The sequence below is a fragment of the Ovis aries genome, chromosome 9, assembly GCF_016772045.2.
Source record: "Ovis aries strain OAR_USU_Benz2616 breed Rambouillet chromosome 9, ARS-UI_Ramb_v3.0, whole genome shotgun sequence".
NCBI classification, from domain to species: Eukaryota; Metazoa; Chordata; class Mammalia; order Artiodactyla; family Bovidae; genus Ovis; species Ovis aries.
In genome coordinates this window covers 14,705,695-14,727,317 of record NC_056062.1, presented here as the reverse complement: position 1 = coordinate 14,727,317, position 21,623 = coordinate 14,705,695, and the positions used below count along the sequence as shown (strand labels likewise).

General features: G+C 56.4%; 1 protein-coding gene across 6 annotated transcripts; it reads right to left on the bottom strand.

Moving 5' to 3' along the window:
• Positions 1 to 6,100: 6,100 nt before the first annotated feature.
• Positions 6,101 to 15,362, bottom strand: LOC101117342 (maestro heat-like repeat family member 5). Of its 6 annotated transcripts, none has more exons than XM_027973460.3 (15): positions 15,058 to 15,362; positions 14,868 to 14,962; positions 13,591 to 13,740; positions 12,902 to 13,056; positions 12,308 to 12,452; positions 11,946 to 12,130; positions 11,476 to 11,613; positions 11,151 to 11,262; positions 10,760 to 10,903; positions 10,029 to 10,205; positions 8,653 to 8,808; positions 7,843 to 7,965; positions 6,807 to 6,909; positions 6,600 to 6,674; positions 6,101 to 6,372 (listed from the first exon to the last, which is right to left on the bottom strand). In XM_027973460.3, the coding sequence occupies exons 1-15, from the start codon at positions 15,182 to 15,184 to the stop codon at positions 6,209 to 6,211; spliced, it is 2,049 nt and encodes a 682-aa protein (XP_027829261.2). In that variant the 5' UTR covers positions 15,185 to 15,362; the 3' UTR covers positions 6,101 to 6,208. The 6 variants fall into 6 exon arrangements, 5 of the variants coding, with proteins under 5 accessions (XP_027829261.2, XP_060275932.1, XP_060275933.1 ...); XM_060419949.1 differs by having other exon boundaries at positions 6,101 to 6,367; XM_060419950.1 differs by having other exon boundaries at positions 6,101 to 6,284.
• Between the last annotated feature and the right edge of the window lie 6,261 nt (positions 15,363 to 21,623).

Genomic DNA, 21,623 nt, shown 5'->3' with positions numbered 1-21,623 from the left:
CCCTGCTCCTGGCCGTGGGTCTGCCAGAGCAGGCAGCCTCGACCTCGGGCAGGCCCCTCCCCGCTGGTCCTTGGTCTCCCCTGCGGCTCAGCCGAGACCCCCTTCCGGGGCCAGCATTCTGGCTCGGCGCTTCTCCAGGCCCGGGGAGCAGTGGGCTCCCCGACTTATTTTCTCAGGCCCTAAAAATAGCCAGGCGAGGAGGGGCGCCTCTGAATAGCTCTGAGTGTGCCAGTCACGGCCCTACTTGGAGCGGAAGCGTCTCCAAATAAGGCCTTGGCAGAGGCGGAAGCAGCGCCCGCCGGCTCTGCTCACGTCATCGCCCAGCTGCGCGGCTCGCCAGCCTCGCCCCCAGGACTGCCAGCCCCAGGGCTGCCCCAGAGGGTGGTCGGGCCTGGGGCCGGGCGCAGGCCGGGGGCCTGGCAGTCCACTCAGGCTAGACGCCTGGAGCCTGCCAGGCTGGGCGCGGCTGCTTGGTGGAAGTGCTCTGGTCCCAGAGTTTGGAAATACGGAACCTGAGACTCTGTCTGTAAACCCCGGCTCACGCGTGGGGAGTCAGCACAGTCCAGCCCAGGCCCCTCCCCAGGCCAGGGGGACGGGAGGGCAGGGCCTCTGCCTCCCCACGTCCCGCACCCCACGCCCAAGCCTGGCCTCCCAGCCAGCGGGCACCCTGACGGGATGGGGAGAGCCATCTCCCGGGGAGGGGGTGGGGTGGGGTGGGGGATGGTAGTCGCCCCAGGAAGGCGGAGGAGGTGTTGCTGGGCTCAGATGGCTCCCTGGGAACACCATATGGACCCCACCCTGGAAGGGGAGCTGGGAAGAGGCAGAAGGCGGAGCCCCCATGGGCTCCCTCCCCCTCTGTCACTCGGAGTTCCTTGAGGGGTGACGGTAGGTGGGGGGGCCTGGAGGTCGGGATGCCAGGACAGCTGCGCTGCCCATGGCCTCGGGGGCCTGTCCACTCACTAGCTCTCTGTGTCTGCGGCCCCGTGTCCTGCCTCGCTCCTATGTCCTTCCAGACCCCCTGAGATCCTTTCCAGGCTCAGAGGCCCCCAGCCCCTAGTGGGGAAGCGATTGACAGCCTCCACCCTGGTCCCCGCTAAAGGCCAGCCTCAGGCTGGAGGAGGGTGGGCAGGGGTGCAGGGCAGGGAAGGGGAGGGACGAGGTGGGGCTGGGTGCTGATTCTTAGGAGGAGAGGGTGGGACCCTGAGAGCCAGCGCAGGCAACCTGGGGAGGGGATAGGCTGAGCCTGCAGGTGGGCGGGGTGGGCAGCTGGGCACCCAGGTAAGCCTTCTGAACATAGGCTCAGAGGCTGCTGATGGGGTATCAGCCCTTGGGAGGAGAGAGAGGCTTTTCTAGCCCCAGTCTGGCTGGAGTTCCCCATCCTTGCCCCTCCCTGGTCCTGAGTGTCCCCAGAGTGATCAGGCTTTGGCCTGGGGGTCCAGTCCCCCTTAGAGCAGGCCTGCTCGCCCAACAGCTGGGGTAGTGACAGAACCTGGAGGAGCAGGCCCACCAGGGCACACAGGGAGGCTGCACAGGCCACCTCTACCTGCCTCCGGGTGTGCGCTGGGAAGAGGGACAGCACAGTGAGCCGAGTGGGCAGAACAGGCCGAGGCGGGGTCCAGGCTGCGGACTGGAAGCCCACGCCCAGGGCAGGGGCCACTCCAGACAGTCGAGGCTGAGGCAGGCTCAGTCTGGGCAAATTGGCCCATCGACGCTGCCCCCGCCGTGCACCCCAGGCCTGCAGGGACTGTCGCGGTGGGTGCAGGGCTCCCAGAGAAGGTAGCCATCAGTGAGGACCTGAGCCTTCACAAGACTCCCTGTCAGGACAGAGGCCAGGTGGGACAGCAGGCATCTGGTGCTGTTACTCATATCCCCCTTTGTGGAAGAGGAGACTGGCTTGCAGGGAGGCTGGGCAGCTTGCCCGGAGTCGCAGGAACGAGTCAGTGGTGCCCCGAGCCTGGGTCTCAGCTGCAGCTGCTGTGCTCTCAGCACAGCGCTGGCCCCGGGCACCAGGGGAGGTCCATCTCGCCTGGGCCCCGGCCTGGCCCTGACAGGGGTCTCAAGCAGGAGGGCAACCTCGCTTCTCCTCGCTCCTCCTCCAGCCGGGACCCACCCCCACCCTGACTCCCTCTCCACCTCCGTCTCCAGGAATCTGCCTCCCTGGCTCACGCGACTCTTCCCCGTCTCCCCTTAACTAGTCCTGCTCATCAGCATTTAATTATAGAACTAGTCAGGCTTTCTAGTTCTTCCTTAGTCACTTTTAGCACGCTGTATATTTTTAGAAACCCACCTATTCCAACTACGTTTTCAGATGTATTAGAACTGAATTGCTCATCTTGTTCTCTCCTTTTCGGACTTCTGAAGAGTCTAGCTGGGTCCCCTTGGTAGTGCCCAGTTGTTTGAACTGTGCCTTCTCTCTTATCTTTTGTTTTTCAGTTATAAAGAACAGACTCTGGGCTTTGTGTTTTAATCATATTTCTTGTAATTACCAACATCTTTGGACTTGTTTCCCCATCTTCTTTAGTGTTCTATATTTGTCCTGTTTTCACTCTACTTAAAAAAAAAATACCCTCTTTCTTGATTTTTAGAGTGGTTACATTTAACACATTTATTTTTAGTCCACTTTTATCTTTTATTGGTTGGTAAACTATACAGATTCTATTTCCTTTCAGCTTACCTTTCAGATGTTGAAATATAACCAGTTATTTGACTTAAGGACCAAAAGTTATCAGTATATTAACCCCCCCTTCCATACAACACAAGGACCTTAGAACACTTACTTTCTTGGGGCTTACATGGTAATATTTTCTATTATTTTCATTCTGTATTTTTCTACTGCCTTTAATTAGATATTATTATGTTTTTGTGGCTTCCCTGATGGGCCCAGCAGGTAAAGAATCCGCCTGCAAAGCAGGAGACACAGGAGATGTGGGTTTGATCCCTGGGTCGGGGAGATCCCCTGGAGAAGGAAATGGCAACCCGCTCCAGTATTCTTGCCTGGAAAGCCCCATGGACAGAGGAGCCTGGCGGGCTACAGTCCAAAGGGTCGCCAAGAGTCAGACACGACTAAGCATGCAGGCACGGCATTATCTTTTTTAAAAACAGACAGCATTTGGTTATATTTACTTATGTGTATAACAGTCTCTTGGCTCACCACTTAACTGGATTCTGCACCAATTCCGACTCATGGGTGTGCACGGGGGGTTTCTCCCACACCACCAACAGGCCGTGCTCTACGCATCAGCTGGCTGTCCTCCAGTTCACCTCAGCTCTGACCCTCTCTCTGCGGCAGCGTCATGTGCCACAGGTTAAGACCTCAGGCCCACATGGCTACTCCCTCCACACACACTTCAGACGCCAGCCTCAAGTCCAGGTAGTCACCTGTGCCTCTGAGCAACAGCTGCGATCCAGGGCTCCCAGGCCCCCGCCTGGGTTTGGTGGGTATGCCCGAGCTGCTCGCAGAACTCAGAGCTCCATTTTACTGGCTGCATCACTGGTTAAGGTAACAGGACAAGGCTCGGGAATAGCCCGATGGAGAAGGCACAGGGAAAGCATGGGGAAAGGGCTGGAGCTTCCGCCCTCTCTCTTCTCCATCATCACGTGTTCACCGGCACGGACGTTCTCCGAATCCCTGCCTTTGGGCTTGTATGGAGGCTCCATCACAGAGACAGGATTGATTAAAGCCCTGGCCTCTGGCCATAGATGCCACCTCCAGCCCTCTCCCCTCCCCAGAGCTGGGGGTAGGTTCACGGCTCCCCCTGGTCCCAAGGTCGACTCTCCTAGCAGCCAGCCCTCTCCTCTGGTGGGTCCAGAAACCACCTCTTTGACGTGCAGAAAGACTCTTTCAACCTCATCACTTATGACCTTGCAAGGGTTTGGGGCACTCTGTGCCAGAAGAGAGAAGAAGACCAAGTGTGTGTTTCTTATTATAAATCACCCTATCGCACCAGGGTATTTTAGGTTCCATTCCTTCCTCCTGGAGTATGTTTTCCTAAGCCCCTCAATCTGTTGATGGTAAACTCTTCTTTCCACAGAGGATTAAGGTCTGGCACGTTATCACCACTGCCCACGCAAATCCCACTCTGGCTTATTAACGTGTTTATTTATTCTTCTTTACCCCCATAATCCTCCCACCAACCCATAAGCAGCTACTCTAGTTTAGTTAATGTGCCTTTTTTGTTTGTAAGTGCTCTTAGGGAGAAAAAAAAAAAAGTGTTTTCTATAAGCTTTTTATTCTGAAATAAGCTTACAGAAGAGTTGCCGAGATAGTATAGAGGTTCCTTATACCCTTTGCAAGCTTCCTGTAATGTGAACATCTTCTATAACCACGGTAATAAAAGGGTACATATTTTAAATTTATTTAAATTATATTGCTATATATCTCAATTTTGTTTTCCACTTTTTTCCACTAAGCATTTTTTTTCTCAAAGATCCATCTGGGTTGCTATGTGTGCATCTGATCTGCTATTTCTCTTTTTTTTTTCTTGACTTGGTTTCTTTTAATAAAAAATGCTGCTGAATGTGTATCACAGATTATATGAAGCTATACATAACAACACTCTCTGTGCGTAAAAACTGTGATGTGCGTTCTTGAATTTTATATTTTTATTTAACTTTATTGAGATACAATGTATATATAATAAGCATCACCCATCTTAAGCATTTGATGAGTTTCAGCAACATACGACTCTCACAGCCAAGTAAGACTGGGGTGAGGTCTGGACTGAGACCCTCACAACCGTCACACAAGAGGGACACAGAAGTGTTGATTTTCTCATTGCTGAGTTTCAGTTCCCCGTATGTTTTAGACATCCTTTATCAGATATGTGTTTGGCCAGTATTTTCTTCCAGTCTCTGACTGGTCTCTTCAATCTTTTACAGAGCAGGATTTTTTAATTAAAAAAATTTTTTTTAATTAAATTTTTAAATTTAAAAAAATGAGCATCATTTTTTTCCTCCATGGATTCTACTTTTGTGTTCTATCTAAAAACTCACTGTCACATCCAAGGGAGATGGATGTAGCCTGTGTGCCCACGTCTCAAATGTCCCACCATCACAAGCACTGCTCTGCACTTTCGGACTTGGACAAGGATCGCTTTGTTTTGCAAATGCAGGAGTGGAATTGCTGGGTTATCAGATATGTGTATTCTAGTCGTCCAAGGGTCAGACTGCTCTCCACTTGTTGACACCAGTGCTTTTGAAAGGCAGCCATACATTAAGAAGTACAGTTATTGTAACTTACCCAAGATCCGGTTGTATTTTGGCGGGAGGTGTCTTCAGAGCATCTAGTCTGCATACCATGGAGGCTGGACTCTCTCCCTTTATCTTCTGTCCCATCTGCCGACCCTAAAGTGACCTTGAGAAGACCTGTGTCCTTCTGCCTTCCTTACCCCCAACCTTGGGAGCACTCCATACTGCCCACCCTCTTCTTTCAGAAGACACGCTCTGCCCTTGGCTCCTGTGGCTCCACACCACCTCCCCCCAACTGCTGATGCTCAGGGTCTTCTCTGGGCTCAGCCAGAGGCCCCTGGCAGGAGGGAAGACTTCGAAGGGGAAGGGGTAAAGTCTGGGCTGGGAAGGATGGCCACCCTGGACAGGGCTGGGCAGGGCCCCTAGACTCTGCAGAGGCAGGGGAAAGACCTCGGCCAAAAGGCGGTAGAAGGTGGGGACCAAATTGCCGAGGGTCCTGGGGCCACACTTCAGAATTAAAACAGGATCCTGATGGCAGGATGGGCAGGGGTGGGATGCTCATTTAGCAGGAGGTCAGCACAGGAAGGCGGGGAGCTCAGGGCCTGGACCACAGTGAGGCACGTGGAAGATTCTAGCAGTTGGGAGGAAGCATCGTGGGATCTGGAAAGGCCGGGGAGGGGTGAGGAGGGGGTGCCAAGGTGACCCCTGAGGCTCCAGGCCCAGTGCCCTCGGGGGAGTGCCTGGCTCACACAGCCAAAGGAGACGCCCAGCCAAGATGCTGAGGACCCTGTGTTGCCGGCCCTTTGGGTCCAGGGCCAGTCAGCATTTGGGTCTGGAGGGGAGGCTGCCAGGCCCTGGCTGAGGAGGGGGCATCAGGAGCGCTCAGGGTAGGAAGAGCCCAGGGAGGCCAGAAGAAACTCCTCATATTTAATACAGAACCAAAAAACACAACACAACAAAACCAACTGCAAACAACGGCAGCCCCGGATTGACTCAGAAGATCATCACATACTGGGACAGTTCAGTGACGTCTTCGGAGAAGTGCTTGTAGAATTTGCGGCTCACGGAGTCGGGGTCCTGCTTGAGCATCTCGAAGTCTGCAGCAGAGACCCAAGGGTCCTCCAGCCGCGGCGCAGCAGGCCGTGGTGCGGAGGGCAGGTGCAGAGGGAGGGGACAGGACCTGCCCTGGGAATCCGGTCTTTGAAGACACTGCCCTTCCGGGGACTCCATCAGAGTGGTATGAGGGGTCACAGCCAGTCCCCAGGGCCCACATAGGGTGTGGGGAGGGGTAGGTCATGGCCTGTCCTGGAATCAGTTCTCAAGGGGAAGATGACAGCCCACCCTGGGGAGGGGCTGAGGCTGTTCCAGCATCAGGGGAATTCCCATGCGGCTCAGGGTGGCCCCGCGCTTACACTTCTTGAGGGTCTTCACGTCGCCCTTCTTCAGGTAGAAGCAGAGATCGGTGAAGTAGTCCTGAAGGATACCCCCTGCAAGGGGGAGGGGGAGGGCCGCTGAGGGAGGCAGGCAAGGACAAGGGGCAGGTGCCCGGCTGGCAGACTGAGTGGACCTCAGGGCCCAGGAGTGTGGCTTCACGTGGATCGGGCAATGGCCACACCTACCGATGAACTTCATGGCCGTGAGCTTCAGGCACCTGTTGGGGCTGTCCAGGTACACCAGCGCCTGCATCAGAAACTGGTGGTAGCTGCTGAAGTTGCTCTCTACCTGGGGTGGTGAGGAAGGAGACGGGTGGACAATGGGCGGTGGCCCTCGCGCTCCCTGGCCCTGCCTTCCAAGCCTGGAAGGGGGAGGGCCGTGACACCGGGCTGGCTCCAGGGCTGGTCCAGGGCAGGGAATCTGGACCCCTGGCAGGGCTGCAGCTCTGCCGGACTGCCCTTCTCACGCACATCTCCGGTGGGACCTTGCCTCCCGGTTGCCCCCGCCTCATACGGTCCAGATGTCTCCCAGGAAGTGGCCTCTGCCCCTCCTGGGAGCACTCTGGGCCATCAGAGTCCACAGGGTGTGGGCAGCCTGCGGGTCTCCTCTGTTCAGAGGTGTATGTGTGGCGATCCGGTGTCCTGCTGTTCCTCTGGTCCGGGGAGCAGGGTCCTGTCTGTGCCTGGAGCCTGCAACTGCCACGGCCGGGGCAGGGATCACGTCAGGCCCGGAATACAGAGCTGTGGAGCTGCGGCATCTCTTGCTCTCCCCAGCCAGTCCACGTCCATCTCCACACACATCTCTGCGCAGGGTGGGGGTCTGGTCCACTGCCAGTGCTGGGACCTACAGGGCCTGCCCGACGTGCACACTGGGACGTCAGGGGCCGCCATGTCCCCTGGGGCCCCTCCACAGTGGTGTGGGGCTGCTGCCGGCAGGGCCCCCTCGTCCAGACCCATGGTAGGGGTGCGGTTTCCTGTGTGGCCCACCCTGGAGGCCCTGAGTGCCACGGCAGAGAGGCAACAGCGTCCTCCCAGAGGCTGAAGTCTCCAACCCAACACAGAGCCGGCATTTAATAAACACCTACAGGACCAAGGCGGGGGCACTTGAGGGAGCGCTGGCTGCCCCGCCCACTCTGGGAACCCCTCAGGGGACCTTGTCTGCACCCAGCCCGTCTCCACCTCCCTTACCTCCTCGACCCTGCCAGGGGGGCCAGCATCTCACCATGTAGATAAAGACGTCGTTCTCAGCACCTGGGCCGTGACCCCAGGCCAACTTGCTGAAGAGCTCCTTCCGGAACTCCCACTTCAGCAGGATGGCGCAGCGCAGGAAGGTTAACTTTGTCTTCTGTGGGTGCCCAGAGGCAGGTCATCACCCCTGCATTGCACCCCCCCGGCCCAGAAAGCACCCCCTCCCAGCTGTACCTCAGGGGAGCTGCACCGTGGCAGGAAGTGGGGCCCCCACGGCAGAGTCTTCACTCCCCGAGACCGCGGGTGTCCTGTTGTCATTCACAGGAGGGTTCCAGTGGTGCCTTGGCCACCCAGGCCTCCTTCCCAACCCTGAGTGCGTCTCCCAGTTCAGGGGCTAGGCACCCAAGGAAAGAGTGTTGGCCTTTTGCTCACCTGCCCCCACCAGCCATGGACCCTGGTCTCACGACTCCTTTAGAGAGTCCCTGCGTCCCCGTGATGGGCAGAATTGTGTCACCAAGATCCATGTGTTGGAGTTCTAAACCCCAGGGCTTTAGGGTATGAATGTATTTGGAGAAAAGGTCCTTAGGGAGGTGACTGATGGAAGGTGAGGTCTGAGAGCCGCCTTGATCCAGTATGACTGGTGTCCTGATAAGGAGGGGCGATCAGGACACAGGCACCAAGGAGGGACCACCGCATGAGGCCACAGGGAGAGGACGGCCATCCACACACCATGGAGAGTGGCCTAAGGGCTGGCCTTTCCAAGCTCTGGATCTCAGCGACAACGCCAGTGGCGGCTTACAACCTCAACCCAAGCTGATGAAGACAGACACTCCAGACCACTCACCGTGACCACCTCAGGGCAGGAGTCGGCCAGGTGGAAGAGCAGGGGCACCAGGGCCTGGAAGGCATGGCTCTTGAGTGCCTGCCGAAACTTCTTGCCACCGCTGTAGATGACATCTCCGTATAGCATGATGGCTCCGCCACGCACACCCTCCTGCTCCTGCCAGAGACGGGCAGGTCTTCCCCTCAGCCAGGCAATCTGCTGGCGCCAGAGGCCCCACTGCAGCCCCAGCCCCACCAGGCCACTCGCCCTGCCTGCTGCCACCCACCTCTCACCTTCCGTTCCAGCCCAGCGACGGCAGTGGCAGGTGGGTGCCATCACGCTCGCTCTCTTCAGCACAGGGCGAGCCGAACCCCTCCCTCCACCCCCTGGCCCTGCTGCCCAGGCTGCCCCAGCGTGGGTCACAAGGGCTGGCTGCCTGCTCCTGCTGTCCCCTCCCACAGCTGCCACCTTCTGCTGGGTTGGCCTCTTACCCCGGTGTTTCTCCTGTGCTATTTCTCTGGGGGCCTCAGGCTGCCAGCAACCACACCTCCAACTCCCAGGGAGACTAGGACAGGGGTTAGAGCACAGACCCTGGAGCTGGCTCTGTCACCCGCTAGCTCTGTGACCCTGAGCAAGGCTTCTTCAGTGCATGACTCAGTTTCCCCTTTTATGGCAAGGGGCTGACAATAGCACCTTTGTCCTTGGGCCACACTGAGTGCTGAACCTCACTATCCTACTCTGCGCCCCAGTTCCTCCAGCTTCATCAGACCTCCGTGGGACAGCAGCCCCGGAGGTCTCCTAGACACAGCGTGAACGGTGGCACAGTCTGCCTACCCCCACCCCTCCACAGTCCCTGAGGACTGTGCCCGCAATCCCTGAGGTCCTTCTGGTGGCCCAGCGGCCCTGCCTCAGTTCAAGCCTCACCACTCTTAAGCTTCTCATTTATTCAGAACCGCTGAAATCATTTACCCTGCCCCCACTCATTCTCTACGTGTGAACCTAGGCGGGCCCTGCCCTCTGCTCCCACCCCACCACCACTTCTGGATGAGGAATGCAGATGACTATCTCTGAGGCAGCTTCAAGTCCTCACAGAACCGTCCTGCCCTGGGCCAGGTTCCCGCTGGGCTCCACCTGTGGACGTTATCCACGACGCCAAGAGCAGCAGCTTCGGCTGCTCTGATTGGAGGGGGTTAACCTCTCTGGCTGCTCTGATTGGCAGGGGTTGGGTGGGTGAGGGTGTGTGGCGGCTGTGGCTTGGCAGGAGTTAACCGCCCTGGCTGCTCTGATTGGAGGGTGTTCGCTGCTCTGGCTGCTCTGATTGGCAGGGGTGGGGGTGGGCGTGGGGTGTGGTGGCTCTGGCTGTTCTGATTGGCAGGCTTGGGCACTGGGTTCCTCACGGCTTCAAATAGCGGCAGCAGGTGCTGAGCCATCTTGACGCTGACGGCGCCAACGCCCTGGGCGCCCAGCTGGTGCAGGACGTCACCCAGGATCTCCATCAGGCCCAGCAGGTCCTGGGGCTGGGGTTTCAGGAAGCTGTCCAGCAGCCCGGTCAGCTGGTTCCGGAGCAGGACCACCTGCCGGGAGACGCGGCCGCCCGCTGTCCCACTCAGCGGCCTCCGCAGTGCCCTTTCTCACCTCTCCACCAGCGCCATATACCCAGGCCGAGTCCCCCGCTGCGGCTGCCTCTCCTCGGCACTCCTGGACCCCCTTCGCGCCCAGTGGAGACCCGGCCCCAGCCCCCAGCTGGGGTCTTGGAGGAGGACGTGTGCCCGGAGGCCCACAAGGCAGGAGGGGGAAGGGCGTCCCCATAGAGGCAAGTGTGAGCTCTCGGTGTCTGGGTGGAGTATGGACGGACGACCTGGCAGGGACGGACGCCTCTGGTTAGGGATGTCTACCTGGAAAGGAGGCCGGGGTCGCAGACCTCAAAGTCGCTGAGCCCCTTTCGGTCCAGAAAGTCTAGGACCCGCGGCGCTGCGCAGTGCAGCAAGGTGTCCCCAGCCCTCCCCGTCTGCCCCGCCCCGGCCTGCCGTGCCTTCCTCATCCACCCCTTCCTAGGTGACCTGTGGCGGAGACTTTTTTCCATCGCGCCCTCCTCCTACCTGAAGCCTCCTCCCTGCTCCCTCCTCACCTTCTGAGGTTGCATGAGGCTGCTGCAGAGGCCCTTTAGGCTCATGGCCCTCACCAGCGGGTTGGGGTTGTTGAGGCCCAGGTTCAGGAAGCTGTCTATGGTTCTCCGAGACATGTACTGGGTGAGCTCTTGGCCACTGAGAAACTAGGCAGGGGCGGCACAGTCAGCTCACCAGTTTCTTACGGCTGCCAGGGGAGACGGGCCCGCAGCCGGGCATGAGACAGCGGGGCTAGAGGCATGGCAGCGCTTGCAGGCAGCAAGGAGATCTGACTCGGAAGGCGTAAGCTATGGGGCCTGTATTTCAGGGGTAGGGATGGAAGTCCATCCTCTGTCCTGAGGGCCAGAGGGCACTGGTGAGGGTAGAGGTGAGGCATGGCCGGAAGGGGCTGACCTCTGTGATGATGAGGATGGCTACGATGTTGTCCCGTTCTTCAGGGCTCTTCAGGAAGATGACTGCCTGCCCCAAGACCGCTTTGACCTCACAGTCGTAGTGGGCCATGGCCCTGTTAGATGGAGGAGGCCGACAGGGGGACATGAAGTCTCCCTCCTTGGCCAAGGGGACCCCTGTATCCCAACAGACCTTCCTCACTCAGGGAGATGACCCAGGTGACTCAGCCTGGAGTGCAGGGTCCCAATAAGGAGTTTCAGAGGGCGGGGGGCACAGTGTCCATCAGGGGTGCGGTCTGGGGCAGGCCCCTCCCAGGCTTGGAGCTTACCTGGCCAGGAGGGTCACCCCTTCGGTGTAGGTTTCCAAATGCTCAAAGAGCTCCCAGCCCCTTAGCAGCTTGACGTGGGCGAACACCTCCCAGTAATTGGTGGTCCAGAAAAGACCCTTTAGGGCTTCCAGGCATGTCCTAGGGGCAAGAAGGGTCTTGAGATGGGGTGAAAGAGGGCAAGGGCCCACTTCTCCAGCATAACCTATGCTCTCCCAATTGGGTGGGGCGAGCAGCCTCCTTCCACACGCCCCTCCTGCAGGAGGGTCACTGTCTGCTGCTCAGTCCCCTGCTTCCCACCCTGGACCCCCAGGTGGGACCAGAGCTCATCCTTTTTGGGTGGGTCTCCAGCCCTTAGCCCCAGTCCTTTTGCCCACCAGGGCTTCTAGGGGTGAGTGGAAGGAACCAGAAAGAAGGTGTGGGTTGGGGTCCTGAGAGGGGGCTGGGCCCAGAGGCTGAGTCTCACATCTCACCTGCAGGGGCTGAGGGCCTTGGCCTCCAAGGCCTCCTCCTGGTAGTCGGACATGCCCTCCACCACATCCAGCTCAAACAAGTAGTGGAGCTGGGTGAGAAGGCCCAGGAGGATCCCTGCGAAGGCCCAGCGCACCGTGGCCTTGTACTCACGTATGTAGAGGAGTTCATAAATGGTGCCCAGGGCCTGCAGGAGGACAGGCACTGCCCTTGGTCCCTGAGGAGGGTCTGGTGCCAGCCTCAAGCTGGCCCCACCCTGGGACTCAGCATCCAGGGAGACCCTCTGCCAGACCACCCTGGCCTCCCCAGGGCCCCCAAATGTCAGACTCTTTTGCAGGGGGTAGGGTGCAGGGGAAGGGCTCACCAGCAAGGAAACAAGCTCAGCCTGCACTGGGACCTTGATGAGCTCCCGGGGGGGCCGCAGCTTCAGCTTCGTGTAGAGCAGTGTGACGACCTTGCGGGCCAGCCGGCTGTTGGTGGCCAGGGCCTTCCACAGGGGCATGACCTGCCTGGGGAGGCGGGGATCAGTCCCGCCAGCTGGCTGGCCACTCTGGGACATGACCCCAGGGCAGCAGGGCAGTGGAGGTAGCCAGGCTCTGCAGGATCTGCTGGGACACGGTGTGCTCAGGGCCAGGCAGCGGCGGGAGCTGCTGGGGGCTCTTTAGTGCTGTCACGTTTCCCAGCTGACCTCCCCGCCCTCTGCAGGTTGGTTCCTGGGAGCTCTCTGAGCCTGAAGGGATGCATCCCTGCCATGGGGCCCTTCTTGGGACACTGCCTCAGCCCCTCAGCATGGCGCATCTTCAGAGACCCTGGCTGCCCTGGTCTGGAGTCTAGGCAGTGGGTGGGGTCAGGCTGAAGTGCATGGGCAGTTCTGCCTTGGGAAGTGTCTGTGGACTGGAGGGTGGACCACGGGGATGGACGGATGTTCACCTTTGGGCCATGGGCGCAAGTGACCTACCTCTCTGAGGGAGGGCACAGGGACAGCATCACTTCGACAGTCTGCTGCGTGTGCTGCGTGCCCAGCACCGTCACGGCCTTCATCGTGGTCTGCAGAATGCTTGTGAAGACGATGCAGGGCAGCTCCTGAAACAGCTCCTGCAGGATCTCGGCCACCTGTGCGGGGAGGGTGGGCCACGAGAGCCTCGGAGCAGCCCCTGTGCCCGGTCTCCTCCAGGAGGACGTCCCCGCCTGCAGCCAGTGGGGTGTCTGGACGTGTGCAGGCCCCAAGGGGGCTGCCCCCAGCTGGGCTGAGCCCCCTATTGCTGCAGGCTCATGTGAAAATGGACATCAGCTCAAGGGCCCAGTGGGCCTGGCCGTCTCTGCGGAAGGTGACTTTTAGAGTGGGCTGTGGACTAGGTTGGCCGAGCCAGACCAGGGCAGTCAAACTCTTGGCGGGGGTGAGGCCTCTTTCTCTCTTTCTTGCTGGACAAGACTGTGACAGAGGCAGGGTGCTCCTCTGATTGCCTGTGGCAGGGGCCTGGGACATTGAGGAGTCCAGCCAGATGGGGACCCCTGGGCCTCGCTGAAGCTCAGCCTTGCCGACCAGAGCAAATGGCCAAGAGCAGCCTCAGGACTTCCTGCTTCCAGGGCTCAGGGGGCCTTGGTAAAGAGGCCTGGTGTGTGCATGGCCCCTGCCTGGCGGCCCACCTGCTCTGGCTTGATGCTACGGTCCTCCATGATGGTCATGAGCAGCTCCGAGGCCAGGTGGCTGTTGAGGGAGTCGTGGCTACACAGCCCTTGCAGGAGCGTGAGCACGAGCTGTGTGTGCTGAGCCACCGTGAGGTGCTCGTCCAAGGTCTGCAGCAGAGGGGCCGGGCTGAAGGGCCGAGGGTTCCTTCCCCGGGCAGCCACCGTCCAGGCCATCCCCATGTGTGCTTGAAGACGAAGCTGGGCTGTGCTCTTACCCAGGGACAGAGTGAGCACCAGCTGCACAGAGTGCAGAGACCCCAGGAGGACCCCACTTGAACCCCTAACCCCAGCGGCTGTTGGTGCCGGCCCGGCTGGCCTCCACAAGCCATGGACTGCCACTCAGTAGCCAGAAATGTGGCCGCTGCAGGCTCACAGCTGCCCGTTCTCTGGAAAACTGCTCTGCAGAGGCAGAGGGCAAGCAGCTGTGCTCCACCCCTAGCCTGGGATAGAGGCGGGGCTGACTCTGGTGCCTCCCCTGGGCGGGGCTGAGACCACACCCTGCTCAGCCCTCACCCCTCCTCAGTCGAGGGCGCTGGGACTCTGCCCCGGCCCTGCCTCTAGGGCACCCGCTAGAGGCATGGGCTTTTTGGCTGTGAGCCCCTGGGGAGGGTCCTCAGGGACATCCGTGCTCCCGTTCTAGCCTGTGCTAAGAGCGGCTGGATACCAGGCTCGGTGAGCCTCCCTCAAAAGGTGGGGAAACGGGCACAGAAAGTTCGACGACCCACCAGGGCACTCAATCAGTGAGGCGCAGACTTTGGACTCAAACCCAAGCCCAAGAATCCCAGTCCAACTCAAAAGGAGAGCTGAGCCCGAGGACGTGATCTGGGTGGGGGGTGGGGGGGCAGAGGGGGCGAGAGAAGGGAGACCAGCCATCCTGCTTGCCCTAACCAGGGATGGGGGTGCTAAGGCCAGCTGTCACCCTAGTGGGGGGCCACAGGGGGTCCAGAAGGAGAGGATGCTGGGAAGGGAGGTTCTATAAATGTCTGTGAGACCACAGACTCTGTGTCTCCTAAGGGACCGCATCACGGTTGGGTGAGTGGGGTGGGGGTGGAGTTCTAAGGGGAAGAAAAAGGAGGTACTTCCCTTGAAAGAGCTCTGGGGACCGGGCACTTACTAACCTGCCCAGATTGCAGAGGCCCTCCCCTGGCCCCATCTGTGAAATGGGCAGGCCGACTCAGTGCTCTTGGGCAGTCCGGGGCTCTGCAGGAGCACCCTCCAGCCTTCCCAGCCCTCACCTTCACCAAACTGTAGAACTTCAGCTCTGAATCTTTGTTAGCCTTTGCTTCAAAGTTCTTCATTTTATTCAGATGCATGAACTCCGACGCGCTCCCTGCGGTGGGATGCTGGGTCAGGAGGCCTGCAGCCTGGGAGACGACACCCTCCCCCCACACCACCAGGGAGGCCTCCCCTGGCCCCATGGCTCACCCTTCTGCTGGATCAGAAGCTGCAGGAAGAGGTAGACGCACTGGTGGGAGTGGCTCTGGGTGAGCTGGTCCCTGTCCCACCACAGCAGCAGCAGCAGGCCCAGCTGGCGGCCCAGCCCTGAGGGCATGGCCTCCTCCTGGGGGAGGTGCGCAGTGAGCAGCCACCCAGCTTCTCGCCTCCACAGTCCCTCCCAGCCCTGCAGCTCTCAGCTGGTTCCTGTGGTCAGCGTCTCGTGGGTTGGGTGCTGGCGCCACGTCTGCAGAGGGGCCCTTGTTCACCTTTGGCACCCCTGTTTCCTCGCTGCTTCCGACCGGAAGTTAGTGCACTTCCTGTCCTCCCTTCCCTGTGTGCATGTGTGCACGCCTCTGTGTGTGCACTCTTTCCTTCTGGCTGCTTTGGGATATTTCTCTGTTTACTGTTGTATTTCAGCAGCTTGGGGCCTTGGCTGAGGGTGGAGTGATCATACCAGGGCCCGTCCCCTTCCCTCCAGGTCTTTGTGTCTTGGCTCCCCCCGGCTCCTGGTCCTGGAGCTGAGAGTTCTCAGCTAAGCGCTCCTCCAGCTGGTCCTTGTATCGGCTGCCCGGTCCTCAAACACTGCCCTCTCCGTCGGGCCTTGCCTGAGGGCTCCGGGTAGCCCCCGGCTTCCCCCTCTTTCCTTCCAGTCTTGCTCACAGGGAGCCTTTCCATCCAGGTCGTCCCTGTTCTATTTGAACCACCACCTCCACCCCAGGTCTGGGCTCCTGGTGGGAGGGTGTCTGGGCCCCAGCGCTCGCCAAGCATCCCTGTGCTCAGCAGACAGGGACTGCGGGAGTCGAGAGGAGGCGGGGTGGGGGCCCGGCGGGGCACTCACGGTGAGCTTCACGTAGTCCACCACGTACTTGAGAAGCAGGAAGATGGACTGCACCACCCGCTTGCGCTCGTGGCTTTTGCTCGACTTCAGCCAGGGCTCTGCGTGCTGGGGCGGAGGCCAAAGCCAGAGACCTCAGCCCGCAGGCCTGCCCTCCTGCCCAGCTCCCACCCACCTGGAGCACAGCTGGGATGGTGGGGGTGGTAGGGGTGGCTCACAGCCCACGGGGCATGTTACCCTTTCCTACTTGTCCAGTAGCCTGGCACCTTAGGGTGAAGCACTGGGGCCACATGACTGCCCCTTGGTGCTCCCGGGGCTCTGGGGGCGAGTGGTGTGCCCCTGGGCCCTGGGCTGTGCAGGGGTAGCAGAGAGGGGCTGGTGTTTGAGGGACGGCCTCTCCAGGCTGCAGGAGAGCCCACAGGAGCTGATCCTCCCTGCCCCGGGGCTCCTGGAGGTAAGGGCACTGGGCCTCCCTGCTCCTTGCAGGGTCCGCACTGTTCTGAGGGAAGAGGCGAACACCCCCAGCACTTGGGTACATGTGCGAGGCACACTGGCTGACCTGCCCTCCTGGCCCTCCACCTGCAGGATGCTCCCTGGGTGGGGCCTGGGGTGGGGTGGGTACTGGGAGCCCTCACCTGCAGGAGGAAGCAAATCTCATCCATGCTCTCGTTCTCAGAGATGAAGGCCTGGAGGAGCAGGTCAAGTGCTTGCATGGACTTCTGGTACAGCGCCTGGTGGCCAGAGGGTAGCTGGTCAGCCTGGCTGCCACCAGGCACTTCGGGGGGAGCATAGACAGAGTGCCCCCACAGATGCCAACTCTTCGTGTTATAGCCTGTGGTGGTATCAAATCTGCCTCCGAGACCCCAGGAAGAAGCAGGGCTCCATGAGCCACGGGTGCTTCCAGGGGGTAGGCAGCACCCCACCCTGGCTCCTTGGACAGCTCTCTGTGGTCCTCCCACCTCCCAGTCTCCATGGCCTGTGTCCTCTGTTTGCTCAAACCCGTGTCCTGGCGTGAGTCCTGCCCTCTCTCCTCTCCCCTCCTTGCTTCTCCCTGGGAACATTTTTTGGCGCTTGTTCCCAGATATTTGAACTCAGACCCAAAGCCATACACAGACCTGCCCCAGTAGTTGTGTGGTGGCAGACAGCAGACCTGCCGGCACTCGGCATTAGGAGCCACTGGGTGATTGTTGAATGAGTAAGTGATTGTGTCACTGTGGTCCATGCCACATGAACACGCCAAGTGGTGGGAATGACTGTGGCAAGCGCTCAGTAAAGCCTGGTTGAAATGAGGGAACCATGGCTGTTCCTCTACATAGCAATGCTGCAATCTGCCGCCTGGGACCAAAGATTTCTCAGGTTCAAAGGAGACAGTCTATGCTGTAATGCAAATAGGAACCGGAAATATAGTTGGCACCCTTGCAATGACAGCTCCCTAGCCATGCATCCGTTGTCTTCTTCAGTGGGTGCGTACTGAACATGCATCACACCACCTGCATGAGGCAACAGGAGAAAGCAGGCCTGGTTCCTGATCACGAGCCTCTCCCTGGCCAGTCGGAGAGAAGCAAGAGCATTTTGTTAAACTCTAAGGAGAAAAATTTGGGGCGGGGGGGGGGCCTCCAAAATCACTGCAGAAGGTAACTGCAGCCATGAAATTAAAAGATGCTTACTCCTTGGAAGAAAAGCTATGGCCAACCTAGACAGCTTATTAAAACGCAGAGACAATTCTTTGCCACCAAAAGTCCATCTAGTCAAAGCTATGGTTTTTCCAGTAGTCATGTATGGATGTGAGAGTTGGACTATAAAGAAAGCTGAGTGCCGAAGAATTGATGCTTTTGAACTGTGGTGTTGGAGAAGACTCTTGAGAGTCCCTTGGACTGCAAGGAGATCCAACCAGTCCATCCTAAAGGAAGTCAGTCCTGAATATTCGTTAGAAGGACTGATGCTGAAGCTGAAACTCCAATATTTGAGCCACCTGGTGCAAAGAACTGACTCATTTGTAAAGACCCTGATGCCAGGAAAGATTGAAGGCAGGAGGAGAAGGGGACAACAGAGGACGAGATGGTTGGATGGTATACCAACTCAATGGACATGAGTTTGAGCAAGCTCCAGGAGTTGGTGATGAACAGGGAAGCCTGCTGCTGCTGCTGCTGCTGCTGCTAAGTCACTTCAGTCGTGTCCGACTCTGTGCGACCCCATAGATGGCAGCCTACCAGGCTCCCCCATCCCTGGGATTCTCCAGGCAAGAACACTGGAGTGGGTTGCCATTTCCTTCTCCAACGCATGAAAGTGAAAAGTGGAAGTGAAGTCTGGCGGGCTGCAATCCACGGGATTGCAGAATCAGACATGACTGAGCAGCTGAACTGAACTGACTGAAGAAGAAAAATAAACACCTAAAGAAGTTTGAGACTGAGTTGCTATTGAGTGCTGTAAAAGAGGTGACAAGCACCTCTTCCCTCAGACCCTAGAGCCCAAGGGCCCAGCACAGGCGGGTCCGTCTGCCCTCTGCTCCCCCTCCCAATGGAGGTATGTCACTGCAGGTCAAGGCCACTGGCATCCGCAAGACGGAGAACCAGGGAGGGGAGAGGTGCACAGAGAGAACAGAGGGTCCCCTGGAGTCCAGCAGGTGAAGGTGGGACCCCCCAACCCAGGGTGGGAGAGAAGGTCCCCAGAGCTCAACGTGCTGGGACTGGGCCTGCACACACGGGCCTGGATAGAGAATGTCTTAATTCATGGGGAGAGGGCAGAGTCCAGAGGTGTGTTTGAGGCAGATTGAGCTCCAGAATCAGTGCTGCTCTAGCCCACCAGTAAAGATTTTTTTTTTTTTTAAGATCTGAAAAAGTTTAGAGTTACAATTAATTTAACTGTGTACCATAACAAAGCCCCCTAATAATTATAGGAATACAAAAATATACAGCACATTAACAAACCTCATTTACGATGGTTCACATCTGTTTAAAAATTACCAGGTGTGCAATGAAGCAGGAAAACATGACCCACATTGAAAGAGAAATATTAGCCAAAATCCACCCATGAATGACAGATAAGAGTTAGTAGACAAACTCATTGAAACAGTGATTATAACTGTTTTCCACATGTTAATAAACTAGAGGAAAGTCTGAATTTGTAAGATAAAGACAAGATATGGAAAAAATGATCCAAATAGAACTTTTAAAGATGAAAACCAAAATGTATGAGATAAAACACACACCATGGGATGAAATTCAGATGAGATGTCAAAGAAAAAAAGATTAGTGAAATTTGAAATGTAGTACCCAGACAAAAATATACTTCTAGTTCCAAAGTGGTAGAAAGAAGAAAGTAAGCAGAATATTAGTGACCTGCAGGGCGACTTCCAGCAGTCTAGCACACGTGCACTGGAGGACGTATCCTAGACGTGGGGTGGGGTGTATGGCGAGAGTGTGTGAGAAAATAATGGCCAAAACTCCTCCATATTTGGTGAAAAGTATAAGTCCACAGTTCCAGATGTTCAACAAACTCCCAGCACAAGGAACATGAAGAAAATTACAAAAGCTCTACCATACAGAATTGCTTAAAGGCAGTCTTAAGGAGGAAGTATCAAAAAAAAATAAAAAGCAATTGAACAGTCAAAGGAAAAAAGACCTGTTATTGGAGGAACAAAGTTAAGGATGGCAGCAGATTTTTTTGGATAAAACTATGTGATAAGACAGTGGTCAAGTGTGTAAAGCACTAACTCAAAAAAGAGGTACCTGTCAATTTAGAATTCTATACCCAGTGAAAATGCACTTCATTAACAAAAGCTAAATAAAGACCTTTTCAGATATAGGACAGCCAAGGTGCTGGAACTGTCAGATCTTTGAAAGGCCAGTCTCTGGATGAAAGGACTTTCATGCAGGATGGAAACGTAAGATCTGAATCTACAAAAAGGAATAAAGACCTCCAGAAACGGAACTGTGTTGGCAAATATGAGACACATTTCTCATTATTTAAAACTTGCTGAAAGATAACTGGAGTGGGTTGCCATTTCCTTCTCCAGGGGAGCTTCCTGACCCAGGGATCGAACCCAGGTCTCCCACATTGCAGGCAGATGCTTTAACCTCTGAGACACCAGGGAAGCCCAAAAGATAACTGGCTGTTTAAAGCAAAAAGACTATCAATGCTTTGGTAACATGTGTGGAAACAAACGTATGACACTGGAGCACAGGGGTTGGGAGAGCCACGGTGGTGTTGGGATCCCCCACATGTGAAGTGGGGGGACATCACTTGAAGTGCACAGCAATAGACTAAAGATGTCTGCTGAAAGCCTTGAAATAACCAATAAGAAAAAGCTGTTGCAAATAAGCCAAAAACACAGATAAAATGGAAACTTAAAAACAAATACAGAAAAAGAGTAACAAGAGATAAAGGACAAATTGGAACCAGCAGTCAGATGGTCACATAAACCCGACTATCTTGATGCGAAGTTAGTTTAACATGACCGTCCCCTGTTAAAGGCAAAGGTTGCCAGGTTGGATAAAAAAGCAAGACCCAACTAACATGCTTCCAGTAGAAAAAAAAAAAAGACCCCTTAAATTATGACACGAATTAGTTAATAGGAACAAGTCCTGTGATGCTGACACATCCAAGCTACAGTAACACCAGAAGGTTGACTCCAGAGCAGAGAGCAGGCCTGCAGTAAGGATGGCTGTTCCGTGAGGGCGCTGGGCTCTGCTCCCTGGGAGGACATGTGTCCAAAGTGTGTGTGGAATGAAGCTCCAAAGTGAGCGGAGTTTCAAAATAAACAAAGCATACTTGATACAGCTGCAGGACAGACACAACCCACAGCGGTAGTGGGATGTCCACATCCCTTTCAGTCACTGATAGAAGACAAAATTTGGTGAGTGCACAGGAGATTTAAGCAGCGCGACCCCCTCCCTTCACCTGGCTGGCGTTTGTGGGCGACCCCAGGGACAGCGGCATGAGTGGCCCATCCGTGCAGCCTGCGTGTTCACTGACACAGGCTGTGATCTGGGCCAATACGTTTTAAAGGAGTCACACTTCTCTAAAGTGTTTTCTTTGACCAAAAAAAAAAAAAAAAGAATTAAGCTAGAACCTAATTAACATACTTCTGAATAAGTCAAAGACCAAGTTTTTAAAAAATCTAAACTGAAATTAGGAAGTATTTGAACTAAGTGAAAATGAAAATATATCAAAATCAATCCTCACAGTAGATAGAGCAAAAGCATCTGACAAAGCCCAACCTCCATCCTCATGAACACTTGCAGTAAACTAGGAATGGAAGGGAAGATTTCATCCTGACAAGGAGCTAGCAGCATGCCTGAATGTGAAAATAGGTGTGTTCCCCATCAGATCAGGAGCAAGATTGGGACGTCCGCCCTCATCACTGCTGGCCAGCGCCGTCTCGAGGTTCTAGGGTGTGCCAGAAGTAGAGAATGAGGCAGAAAAGGCATTGAGATTGGAGAGGAAGAAGTCAACTGCCTTTATTCGCAGAAGTCACGCATCAAACCCTACGGACTCTACAGAAAACAAACTTACGGCTTCCAAATGGGGAAGGGAGGGGAGAGGGATAAATTAGGAGTATGGGATTAACTGACACAAACTACTATATGTAAAATAGATAAGCAACGAAGATTTACTTATTGAACAGGGAACTATATTTAATATCTTGTAATAGCCTATAATGGAAAATAATGTGTGTGTATACATATAACATGCGCATATATGTATGTGTGTACATGTG

Bases quoted from the DNA above. Each gene is read 5' to 3' on its own strand.
- LOC101117342 (XM_027973460.3), bottom strand. From the start codon at position 15,184: ATGCCCTCAGGGCTGGGCCGCCAGCTGGGCCTGCTGCTGCTGCTGTGG. The intron at 13,741-14,867 runs GTGAGGGCTGGG...CCTCTGCTGCAG, and splicing joins AGTTCTACAGTTTGGTGAAG to ACCTTGGACGAGCACCTCAC. The intron at 7,966-8,652 runs GTGAGTGGTCTG...GGGCACCCACAG, and splicing joins CCTGCCCTGAGGTGGTCACG to AAGACAAAGTTAACCTTCCT.